Genomic DNA, 13752 nt, shown 5'->3' on the forward strand with positions numbered 1-13752 from the left:
CTTAAGTAGAAGAAACTATTGTTGATCACAATGAGAGCATCAAAAGTAAATAGAAATATGTCAGTGTGATGCATCATAAATGATGGAAGAACCAGGGAATGAGAAACTGACGTGGACTGACAGAAAAGACAGTTTATGTGTTGAGTTGACGTAACTGAGCCACCTGTCATGAAAACTGCCTAAGTACAGAACAGATTCCCAAAAATTCAATAACAACTATTAGTTGCTTTCATAATTTGATATTATGAAGAAACAGCATGTATATGACTTGTCCACCATTAGTGCATCATGTATTACCACCTCTAGATGCATGGTTTTACTGAGAGTCCTCATAATATTTTTATTCCATAAGATGTTCCTTTGGCATTTTACTAGTACTTAGAGTAACTAAAATACATTTTTTATTGATCCATCAATCTCCATATGATTAATATACTGCAAACTTCATTCTAGAGTTCTGTTTCACAATTTGGCTTTATAGTTTCTGTCATCAACAGTTTTTTGAAATGTTTGTCATTCACATAGAGCATGTGATCATGCCTCATGAGTAACTGAATATGAATAAACATTTTTCACAAATATAACACAACACTTTCAATTACTGTGTAGCTTTGCAGCCTATTCTATTGTTAATACAAGACCAAAGGGATACATGCATTTGAAGACACAGCTGTGTGCAATGTCTCAGCCCACTGCATGGCACCTTCACAGACTAATGAATTTAGATTACATAAATGACAGAACAAGCACTTTTGTAGTGTACTATGCTGTGTAGTAGTTATTTACACATTTTTTAACAGTTAAAAATCATCGCATGTTCTTAGTGATTTGAGGATAACACTTTTAAAAAATCTAAATCTATAGCCAACAGAATTATTTTGTTTTGTTTCTAAGGAGAACTTTCTGATTTCACCAAGAGCATGATATATTTTCATTTCACCAATAAGCTTCTCAGACACTTAACCCATAAGGAAATAGAATTTAGCAGATTAATAGCTTCATAGTAGCCAATAGCTTTTATGACATGGAATACTTAATAGTCAGTCATTAACCATCTCCAGAAATGAGAGTGTCATCATAAAAGGTATATTTTCATGGGAATGGAACTTAAGTACTCTAGAATTTACTTTAATCTACTCTTTTTCCATTTCTCTATTTTCTACATTTCTATAATCTATTTATATTTATCAGTCTTTTCATAGTTAAATTTTTATAAATCTTTCAAATTTATATATTTCACTCTTTCGAAATTTTTTACATTTTACTATTTATCTTTCTCACATATTTTGTTTACATTTTTAAATTCTAACTATCTAGAGAATGTTTCCAAGATAATTTTAAACTTTTTCATTTTTTCTTCATTTTTTCAAAGTTTTCATTTTTAGAGAAACTTTTCAGGAAGAGAAGAGTGATCATCAATGAAAAGGTAGAATAATTACTTGGAAACAATTCTCAGCTGTTTCAAATCACAGTATGATCAAATAAGCAATTTTGTTACATGCACAGTATCATGGCCATCATCAGGGAGTAAGTTGTGATTGTCAGTTGATTTGAAACAGTTTTTTTATTCATTTTATACTTATCAATTATTAAATTGCAAATAAATAATTGTAACTCATTGTGGTGAGTAAAATATTTCCTTTTATCTTTCTTTCTTTTTTACTCAAATTTTTCCTTCTTGCAGTTTTAAGAATTAACATAACTGATTTTTTTTGCAGCTTTTCTAAACCAATGTCATCATCATCAATATTTATTATTGCCATAGACCATCGAATATTTCATTATTAATAGTCTTTTTCTTTTGTTCTCTGAAACAATAGGGGTGTGCAGTCAAAAAGTCCCACCCTGATACACAGCCCAACATTATATGGAGATGCGCTGAATACGAGTCTTCAAGTAAGTATTGTACTTGCCTTGTCTTTCTCTGTTGTTAAACTATTAGGTAAAATTGAAAGAGAAGTAACTGAGATTTCAAATACAAATTATTACAATTATTGGCAAGTAATACAAATTTCTGTATGTTTCAAGAATGTCCAATGCGAGAATTACTCAGAGGTAATGTATAACATTTAACTTCTATTTTACTTCATACATCATGACAGCTACACCTAATATATCAGTACATAGATTACAAATGTTTATCGGTTAATACTAGTTGGTAAACCACTTTATTTAAGTTATTTATTTATTCATGAATTTATTTATTTTTATTTCTTTATTTATTTTGTGTTCCTGTGATCCATGTTGTGAATATATCACAGGAATGTGTCAGTTTTACAGATTTGTGATGGTATTATGTAAATAGTACTAATCAGTTTCATATTAAACTATCTACAGCTTAGGTTCTATTACAGAGAAATAAATTTTGCAGTTAAATAAATGTTACAGAAAAATAAATATTATAGAAAATAAAAATACAGAAAATATGTTGTAGAAAAATAAATACATTTACAATAGTAAATAGACAGGATCGCAAATAAAACTTAAACTGAGGGAGGGCACTTTTATAATTATAACAGTATATAGGTCTCCTTCGGGAAACTTTCATTTATTCCTGGAAAACTTGGATGTCTTGTTGTGCTGTCTGTCAGATAGGCGAAAGTAAATTAATATTTGTGGGGACTTCAATGTTGATTCACTGAAAGAGTGTAATAGGAAGAATGACCTGGAAGTCTTGCTTGGTTCTTTCAATTTGACATCTGTCATTAATTTTCCTACTCGGGTAGTAAAGGACAGCAGCACATTGATAGATAATGCTTTTATAGACCAAGATAGGTTTAAAAACATAAATTCTTATCCTGTTGAGAATGGGCTTTCTGATCATGATGCTCAGCTAGTTACAGTATATGACATAGCTCCATTCAGTAATTGAAAGGTATCCTCCAAAGTTGTGCATTCAATTACTGACTCAACAATTAGAAATTTTAGAGAAAATCTTCAGCAGTTAGATTGGGATGAGGTGTACAAGGAACCCGATGCTAATTTAAAATATAACTTATTTCATGATACACTTGTAAGAGAATTTGAAAACTGTTTCCCCAAGGAAGTAGTTAAATCTAATTAGAAGAAACCATGCAAAAAACCTTGGCTTACTAAAGGAATAAAAATATCTTTTAACCACAAAAGGGAACTGTATCTAACAACAAGAAAGAGTAATGACCCAGAAACAGCCAAATATTATAAAAACTACTGTGCTACATTAAGAAAGGTTATTAATAAGTCCAGAAGCATGTGCATCATGTCTGAGATTAATACCTCTGATAACAAAATCAAAACAATTTGGAATATTATTACAAGGGAGACAGGGAAACCAAGAGTACAGGATGACGGCATCACCATCAAAGTGAATGGAAACTTGATAAACGACAAGCCGGAAGTCGAAAACATTTTGAATAATCATTTTTTAAATGTTGTAGAGAAAATGGGATCTAAATGTTCCTTGGAAGAAGCAAGGCAGTTATTGGAAGAGGCCTTACCCACACCATTTGATACAATTGAAATTCCACCTACCTCTCCTTCTGAAATTAGGAAGATAATAAACTCACTCAAGAATAAAAGCTCACATGGAATTGATGACATTTCCAGCAGGATAATAAAAGCTTGTTCCCAAGAAATAAGTGGGATTCTTAGCCACATATGTAATAGCTCTCTGAAGCAGGGTATTTTCCCAGATAGACTGAAGTATGCCATTGTTAAACCACTGCATAAAAAAGGGATACATCTGACGTCAACAACTACTGCCCAATCTCTCTTCTGACTGCCTTATCCAAAATTCTTGAAAAAGTAATGTATTGTACAGTATCTTCACATGTTTGTAAAACTAAAGTTTTAACAAAATGTCAGTTTGGTTTCCAGAAAGGTTTTTCAACGGAAAATGCTGTATATACTTTCATTAATGAAATATTAAATGCTCTGAGTAACTGGAAGTCACCTGTTGGGATTTTTTGTGATCTATCAAAGGCTTTTGATTGTGTAAATCATGGAATACTTCTAGGTAAGCTCAAGTACTGTGGTATGAATGGGACAGTGCTCAAATGGTTTAAATCATACCTAACTGGAAGAGTGCAAGGTTTGGTCGTGGGTCCTCTGCTGTTCTTAATATATATTAATGACTTACCATTCTATATTCATGAAGATGCAAAGCTGGTACTTTTTGCTGATGATACAAGTATAGCTATCACACCCAACAGACAAGAATTAACTGGTGAAATTGTAAACGATGTTTTTCAGAAAATCATTAAGTGGTTCTCTGCAAATGGGCTCTCATTAAACTTTGACAAAACATAGTATATACAGTTCCACACAGTAAATAGAATGACACCATTAATAAATATAGACTTTGATCAGAAATCTGAAGCTAAGGTAGAATATTCAAAATTTCTAGGTGTATGCATTGGTGAGGGGTTGAAATGGAAAAAACACACTGATATTTTGGCGATATACATCTGAGTAAATTATCTTACCATGCCTATTTTCATTCTCTGCTTTGTTATGGCATCATATTCTGGGGTAACTCATCATTGAGTAAAAGAGTGTTCATTGCACAAAAGTGTGTAATCAGAATAATTGCTCGAGCTTATCCAAGATCATCCTGCAGACACTTATTTAAAGAGCTAGAGATCTTCACTGTAGCCTCACAATATATATATATTCACTTATGAAATTTGTTATTAACAATCCAAACGAATTCAAAAGTAATAGTAGTGTACATGGCCACAACACTAGGAGAAAGGATGATCTTCACTACTCAAGGCTAAATCTAACTTTGGCTCAGAAGGGGCAAATTATGCTGCCACAAAAGTCTTTGCTCACTTACCTAATAGCATCAAAAGTCTGACAGATAGCCATATAGCATTTAAAAGGAAATTAAAAGAGTTTCTTAATGGCAAATCCTTCTACTCATTAGATGAATTTTTGGATATAGTTGTGTCATGTAATATTTTGTGTAATGTAATATCTTCTATAGACACTTTTTATTAACCTGACACATTCCACATGATTAGAAAGTGTCATATTCATGATCTATGGAACAAGTACTAACCTAATCTAATTTAATCTAATCTAGGAATTTATCTGAGAGTTTCATGTACATTGGTACTATTCATTGTGGTTCAGAACTCTTCTGTGGTGTAAAATGATCCTTGCAGTAGCAACTGCTTTAAGTTTTTTTTTAAAACAAGAGCTCATCATCTATTGAACACTTTATTTGTGAAGGTAGGGCATTAAAAACCTTATTGGCACTAAAGTGGGCATGCTCATAGTGGATACTGTCTTTTCATCTAGTATCATGACTATGATACATAATTTTTTTCCTAATGAAACACATTATGGAGAATATGTATTGTGGAATGCATGTGAAGATTTCCCATTCCTTGAAAAGATTGTTGCATGTGGCTCTGGGCTGGACTCCATTCATGATTCTTATGGCTCTTTTATGTGCACATAGTACTTTTGTAGCATGTGGCTGACTTCCACAGAATATGATTCTGTACACCATAATTGACTGGAAATAGACATAATAAGCTAATTTAATGGTTTCAAATTATTTAGGAATAAAGGAGATGACTCACTAAAAGGCAGAAGTGCTGTGTCATTGGTATAAAGGAATAAAGAAGAAGAATAAAGGAGAAGACTCACCAAAAGGCAGATGCATTTCATTTCCAATAGGTACACAAACAAAAGCCATTCTAATCGCTAGCCAATGACACAGCACTTCTGCCTTTTAGTGAGTCATCTCCTTTATTCCTAAATAATTTGTTACTAGCAACCAGAACTTTCCATACATTGTAATTTAATGGCTTCTATATTTCTATAAGAGCAGTCAATGTGTAAAGCATAAGTTGCAGAATTCAGTCTTTTGCAACCATCCAGGATGTGATTTGACCAGTTCAGTTTGTTATCAGTATGTAAGCCCAGGTATATGAACTATCCACCCTAGATATCTGCTGGTCAGCTATTTTTCCTCCTATTTCTCCATCTTTAGAGGCTGTGTGAAACTGAATATAGTTCATTTTACTGTAATTAACAGGAAAATCATAATTGTTAAACTAGTGAACAATACCCCAAAAAACCTTAGTAGCTGACACCTCAAGTTTTTCTATTGAATTATAATTAAGTAGTGTAGTGTTATCAGCAAAGATGATGAATTTACAGTATTCTCTGCAAATATCTAGATCGTTAATAAAAATAATAAAAACCGGAGAGCCCAGAACAGAGCTCTGAGGCACTCCACATGTGGTGGTACTCCATTCTAATAATTTTGAGACATATTTTTGTGTATCCAGTACATCTTTCTGTTTTCCATTTGAAAGATACAAGTCAAGCCACTTCCCTGCTGCACCATTCATACCTGGATATGTAGCTTTGTGTAGGAGTATTTTTTGTAGGTCACAAAATGTTCTAGCCATCTTCATTTTTGTGTTGATGGACACCAAAGCGTTGCAGCAAATGAAAATATTGCATGTTCTTTTGATAACCCCTTCTGAAATACAAACTGGCTTTTGCTGATGATATTGGGCTTCCTGGGGAGTTTGACAGTCCCGGCATGCATTAATTTGTTTCTTGTCATGGTATTGGATCTGTTATTACCTGTATAAGTTGAAGATATACTTTATGGCAGATGATTTCAATATTTTTTACAAAGATTTATTGGGCATAAGACAAACTACAAATAAAAGGCCTTATTCTCTAGGAATTCTTTTGATGACACTTAAGATAATTGAAACTCTAGAAATTCATCAACAGACTGGAAACAGTGCTGGATCAGGAAACTAAACAAATTTGCGTTGTGAAGTAAACAATACCCCAAGTACACTTCATTGCACTATTCAGATAAATGGAGATTTTTATCTACATATGAAGTTGTTTGTAGACAATACATGTGGGATAGGCAGCATTTCTGATTCTATTGAAATTAGTTTCATAGCTGTGAGTGGTGTTAATTATATCTTGATTGTTCCCTTTTTTACTGCGTGTGTTCTCTTCTACTGTGACCCCCTCCTCTCCTCCCCCAGAAATTCTACCATAAAAAATAAATGAGTTTATAAGAATATAGCATACAGTTTTCATGATGTCACATCATACCTTAAACTAAACACTCTCAAAGCTTAGTTGAGTCTACTGTTTTGCTCAGTAGTACACAGCTGTGAATATTCAACTGTATAGTGTTATCTATCCAGTTCCCAAGGAACTTAGTTTCACTGATCAGTTCAATACCTGTTGATTGTATATCCATACTGTATGATTATTTAAGATGACAAAAGATCAAGTCAAATATATCAACAAAAATAACCAGTTTTTCAAAATATAATGTAATTTGGTACATACAAAATCTACTCACCAAGTGGTGGCAGGAAAACAGACACACATATGAAGGTTAAGGAAATGTGCAAGTTTTTGGAGCCAGTAGCTCCTTCTTCTGGCAGAAGGGTTGAAGGGGAAGGAGGAAGGATGAAGCAAAAGGACTAACAATGCTTAGAAAATGGCGAGAATCTGGAAAAGTCACCCAGAACCTCAAGTCAAAGGAAGCTTACTGGACAGGATAAAAAGGAATGAGTGATTGTTGGGGATTGCACCAGATGAAATATCACTCAGTGCAGTCCCCAACAATCAGTCTTTCCTTCTCATCCTGTCCAGTAAGTCTCCTCTAACCCAGGGTTCTGGTTGAATTTTCTAAACTTTCCCCATTTTCTAAGCCTTTCCAGTCATTTTTCTTCATCCCTATTCCAACCCCTTCAACCCTTCTGTCACAAGAAGGAGCCACTGACTGTGAAAGCTTGAAAATTTGTTCAACTTTTATATGTGCATGTTCTCCTGCTGCTACATGATGGCTAAATTTTGTACCTATTGAGTTACATCCAATTTTCAACATGGTTAGATCAGGTGTTTTAGTCATATGAAGCCAAACATTGTTATCATAGAAGTAATACAAGGGTCTTTTACAGCTTTTCTGAATTATGTTGTGAATAAGGTTATTTTTGGTGGTTGGGGGACCTGTTCCAGCCAAAATAGTGGAAAGATTGTTTCAGCACACTTTTACTGCTGTTGACTTGCTTAGCTGTCATCTGCTGTGAAGAAACCTTATGAGAGAGTGTGTTCGTATTTTCAAAAAATAGCATAGGTACTGTTGATGGCAGGTTTTCAATGAATAAATTAATAAATAGAACGAAGATTAGGTAACATGGGGCTGATTCATGTAGGATGAATGACATTTTGTCTCACAGACTTGTTCTTCCTACATTGAATTTATTTCTACCAGCTGCTTCTGCCTTGTACATAGGACTGAAACCATTCTCTGGAGCATCTAGTATTACAAGTGTCCAGTTAGCATAAGAAGACAGAATGATTTACTAAACAAAAGACTAAACCCTAGAAGCATTGTGTTTCTCACTGAATGCATGTAGCATGTGGTCAATAAATGAAAGGAAATCTTCTTTAACAGTTTTACTTTTTCTATAAAAGTTGCGCCGTTGTGCTGTTAATAAGGAGCTCTATCAAGGAAGCCTTATTCATGTGCACATGATTTTTCCCTATTATTTTTCACTCATTTGCAAGGGATAACGAACAACCTTGCAATTTTTAAATAGTTCCAGGTAACTGTTAGTTCTCTAGGAAGAGATTGTTATATTGCGTGACACATTTGTATTTCACTGTCAGTCATTTTCTTTAAGTGCCTTGGTATCTCACTGATACCAGATAAGTGAGAAGCTTTAATATTTCTAATAATTTTGAGAACCTCCTTCAAAGTTTCAGGCATTAACAAAAACAATTCTCTACATCTAGTAGGATTTTTCTGATGGAGAGTGGTGAGTTGGAAGATGCTAGCTAGATCTGCACAGTGTTTGTTAGATGCTTCATACACTAGATCTGAATAGTGTTTATCAGATGTTTCATACACATGGTATCTATAGTTTTATGACATCTACAATTGAAAAATTTTAATGTTTTCTGCTTGGTGTCAATGTGTGAAATCTTTTTGACAATATGCAATATGGCTTTGCATTAGTTATTTAAATCTTTGATGGATATCTTATTTGCTTATTATTTTATTGTAGATATTATTTTATAAAGGACTGTCTTATGTAATTTGAAATTTATTCAGTCCATAAACAAAATACATTGTATGGATCAGGTAAAATTATATCCCATACACTGACAAGCATCCATTGTTTACTAAATAGCATTTAGTAAATTATGATTTGTACTATAAAATACTCTTGGCCTACTTCATATTACATTACAATTGTGTTTACATCATTTATGGTATATGAACAGATATGTGTAAGTTAAATCTCTTTTTGTTGCTGGAATAGCATTGCAATTTGTCTTAAACTGTACTACACATAAAATAACTTATACTAGAGTAACAGTTTTCCATCAAAAATGTGTTGACAGATTAAAAAAATAGGTTTATTGTTTAGCTCTCTTAAGTGTGAAGGGAGTTTCCCTATGGATTGTGGTCCCACATATGATGACTTTGATTTGTATTTCATAGTGTAGTGTATGGGTTCATGGAAGAAATTCCATTTCCTTGTGTCTTGGTTGTGTTGTGTCTTGTTATTTTGAGTACTGGAGCTAATTTGAATTTTGTCCAGCATAGGAGCTTGTATACAGGGTGTTACGAAAAGATATGGCCAAACTTACAGGAAACGTTCCTCACACACAAATAAAGAAAAGATGTTATGTGGACATGTGTCCAGAAACGCTTACTTTCCATGTTAGAGCTCATTTTATTACTTCTCTTCAAATCACATTAATCATGGAATGGAAACACACAGCAACAGAATGTACCTGTGTGACTTCAAACACTTTGTTACAGGAAATGTTCAAAATGTCCTCCGTTAGCGAGGATACATGCATCCACCCTCCATCACATGGAATCCCTGATGCGCTGATGTGGCCCTGGAGAATGGCGTATTGTATCACAGCCGTCCACAATACGAGCACGAAGAGTCTCTACATTTGGTACTGGGGTTGCGTAGACAAGAGCTTTCAAATGCCCCCATAAATGAAAGTCAAGAGGGTTGAGGTCAGGAGAGCGTGGAGGCCATGGAATTGGTCTGCCTCTGCCAATCCATCGGTCACCGAATTTGTTGTTGAGAAGTGTATGAACACTTCGACTGAAATGTGCAGGAGCTCCATCGTGCATGAACCACATGTTGTGTTGTACTTGTAAAGGCACATGTTCTAGCAGCACAGGTAGAGTATCGCGTATGAAATCATGATAACGTTCTCCACTGAGCGTAGGTGGAAGAACATGGGGCTAATCAAGACATCACCAACAATGCCTGCCCAAACGTTCACAGAAAATCTGTGTTGATGACGTGATTGCACAATTGCGTGCGGATTCTCATCAGCCCACACATGTTGATTGTGAAAATTTACAATTTGATCATGTTGGAATGAAGCCTCATCCATAAAGAGAACATTTGTACTGAAATGAGGATTGACACATTATTGGATGAATCATTCGCAGAAGTGTACCCATGGAGGCCAATCAGCTGCTGATAGTGCCTGCACACGCTGTACATGGTACGGAAACAACTGGTTCTCCCATAGCACTCTCCATACAGTGACGTAGTCAACATTACCTTGTACAGCAGCAACTTCTCTGACACTGACATTAGGGTTATTGTCAACTGCACGAAGAATTGCCTCATCCATTGCAGGTGTCCTCATCGTTCTAGGTCTTTCCCAGTCACGAGTCATAGGCTGGAATGTTCTGTGCTCCCTAATACGCCGATCAATTGCTTCTAACGTCTTCCTGTCAGGACACCTTTATTCTGGAAATCTGTCTCAATACAAACGTACCGCGTCACGGCTATTGCCCCGTGCTAATCCATACATCAAATGGGCATCTGCCAACTCCGCATTTGTAAACATTGCACAGACTGCAAAACCACATTCATGATGAACATTAACCAGTTGATGCTACGTACTGATGTGCTTAATGCTAGTACTGTAGAGCAATGAGTCGCATGTCAACACAAGCACCAAAGCAAACATTACCTTCCTTCAGTTGGGCCAACTGGCGGTGAATCGAGGAAGTACAGTACATACTGACAAAACTAAAATGAGCTCTAACATGGAAATTAAGCCATTACGGACACATGTCCACATAACATCTTTTCTTTATTTGTGTGTGAGGAATGTTTCCTGAAAGTTTGGCTGTACCTTTTTGTAACACCCTGTAGGTATACAGGGTGTCCCAAAGTGTAGTAAACATAGGCATTAAAATTCATACTTAAGAGCTATGAGTTCTCTTCAGCTTCAATACTATGAAATACATCTCTTTTTCTGCATGCTCTTTGCATTCCATATTTTTGGAGATGGTAGTGTTGACTAAAAAAAAAGTCCAGTAAACATGGACTCTGAAGTGCATACCTTAAAAACCATGAGCACTTGTTCATCTTTGCTACCGTGAAACTGAACAAGTGTGCTCATAGCTCTTAAGATATGCGTTTTAGATGTTATGTTTACTAGACTTTTTGGCTTTCAAGGATCATTCCTGTCACATCCCTGAATACTGACCACTTCTCCTGGAACAGCCTGTATGCTGGGTAGTGTTAATATCTCAAGAGCTGTATATGTTGGCCTACATGATTCTCTCAGTTTGGCCTTGAGTGTCATTCTTATTGCTCTTTTTTGTAATTTGAATGCTCTATTAATGTTCTTTTCAGAAATATCTCCCCACAGAATAATGTCATAACATAATCTGAAATGGATTAGTGCACAGTACATCCTTTTCACAATATTTGTGTCTTTTAGGTAGCTGAATTTGTGCAGTACACATTGGTTTGAGCTGAGTTTTTCACTTATGTGCTCAGTTTTCTTATCCAAATTTACATTTTCAATAACTACTCTTCCAAGAAATTTTGTGTATTTGATGGCCTCAGTCTATGCAAATGTTGATATATTCATTGTATTGGATTTTTAGTTTCAGATTTAAGCAAAGCATTTTAGTAATGTTGTTATGCAAATTTAGTTCAGTAAATCATTGGATAGTATTATTTACTTTTAAGCTGCCTTTTATTCCTAAATTTACTGCGTCTTAGTACTTGAACAGTAGAGATATACCATCTATATAAGTAGCTACATTTCTATAAACAATAATTTTTGGGATATAATGTGTATAAAATGAAAAGCAATGGGGCAAGGATGAGTCCCTGTAGGACTGACAAGTGCAGTATTCTCACTTCAGCTCTTATTTTCTCTCCTGCCATTACTGTAATTTCTGTTATATTGACTCCTATTTGACAAGTATGATATGATTCAATCTTCTGCATTCCCTCTAATAGCAGATATGCCCAATAGTTCTGCTAAAGTTTTCTGTTCCCCACAGTCAAGTGCCTTTGTTAGATCCATAAATAATCCAACACATTTATTTCTAGAATCTGATTTGATTATGACATTCTCTATGAGATTTGTGACTGCATCTATGGTGTGTTTATGTTTCTGGAAGCTAAATACAATCTTGCTGAGCATTTCATATTCCAACAGAAATGTAGTGAGTCTCTGTGCATACATTCATTCAAATAGTTTTGATATGACTTGTAGAATGGCTGTGGGTCTATAATTCCCTGGTTCCTATTTGTTTTTTTATATATTTTTTTTTTATTTTTCCATATAAATCTCATTTTCAGTACATATATTGTACACAGGATATTGGACAGAAAACCTATTTAGCTATTGGTTCTTCAAACATTTCTGTTTATGTGTTGGTTCCATCAGTGTTGTCTTTTGGAAAAGTTTCTTCCAGGAATTATGTATTGATTAGTTAAGTAAGAGGTTTCTTGAGTCCCTGCATACAGTATTTAACTTCTGGACATGATATTCTTTCAGTTACCAGTACACATAATTTATTTGTTTTAGGTTTTTTTATTACCTGTATTGTGCCTTCTTCTGTCAGAGGAAACAGCACCATACTTTTTTCTTTGGGCACCTGCTAAATGTTTTCTATATGTTGTGGTATTTAGCATTTGCTTTTTCTCTTATCTTTTGGTCTATTTGGAAAAATGATCATTGAAGATCTTTATGATATTATTTTGTTCTATTGTAGTTTTTTGCTGATCATAAATTTTATTTGCCTGTAGTCCTGTGAGTCTGATTGATGTATGATTTGTATTTATAATAGACCAGCAAGCATTGCCTTTATCGTCAGCACTACTTACTTAAGTTGTTGTATCTATTTGCTTGGCTGCTTGCAGAATTTTGGCATATATTTTTTATATTTTCTGTAATACATTTTAAAGTGTTCATCATTTTTAGTTTTATATATCCTGTGTAACATTTTTGTCTTGTTCCTAGAGACCAAAGTACCTTTGTTATCCATCCTTTTATTTTTATTCATGATTTTGACATTATTCATTTTTACTGGCCATATTATATTGAAATAGTCAGGAAAGGTACTTATAAAATGTGTCACTCTGTAATGTCATGAAGAGTCTTTTTCCATCCATTCCCATCCTTCTCCCTTAAGTTTAAGCCTAAGGACCATTAGGTTTCATTCATTTTGGTTGTGTAAGCTGAATAATTTGTAGTTTGAATCTGATCATAGAACCACCACTTCGTATTACACATTAGTGGGAAGCAATAACATATTATTTCAATAAATATTGTCTAACAATGGAAAGTCCAGGGTGGAATATGAACAATTATGAAAAGGATAGGTTGCTACTCTCCTTAAAGATGACACGTTGAGTTGCAGAGAGGCACAATGAAAAGACTATCACACTCTCAGCTTTTGGCCAAAGC

General features: G+C 34.4%; 1 protein-coding gene across 1 annotated transcript in view; it reads left to right on the top strand.

Annotated features, from left to right (window-relative positions):
* The window catches only part of LOC126470686 (forkhead box protein P1), a 724940-nt gene that overhangs the window by 640140 nt on the left and 71048 nt on the right, over positions 1-13752 (top strand). Inside the window, exons 15-16 of the mRNA XM_050098687.1 lie at positions 1821-1896; positions 2029-2055. Coding sequence (XP_049954644.1) covers positions 1821-1896; positions 2029-2055 — 103 coding nt within the window. The remainder of the gene's footprint in view (positions 1-1820; positions 1897-2028; positions 2056-13752) is intronic.

The sequence above is a fragment of the Schistocerca serialis genome, chromosome 3, assembly GCF_023864345.2.
Source record: "Schistocerca serialis cubense isolate TAMUIC-IGC-003099 chromosome 3, iqSchSeri2.2, whole genome shotgun sequence".
In the NCBI taxonomy this organism is placed as follows: domain Eukaryota; kingdom Metazoa; phylum Arthropoda; class Insecta; order Orthoptera; family Acrididae; genus Schistocerca; species Schistocerca serialis.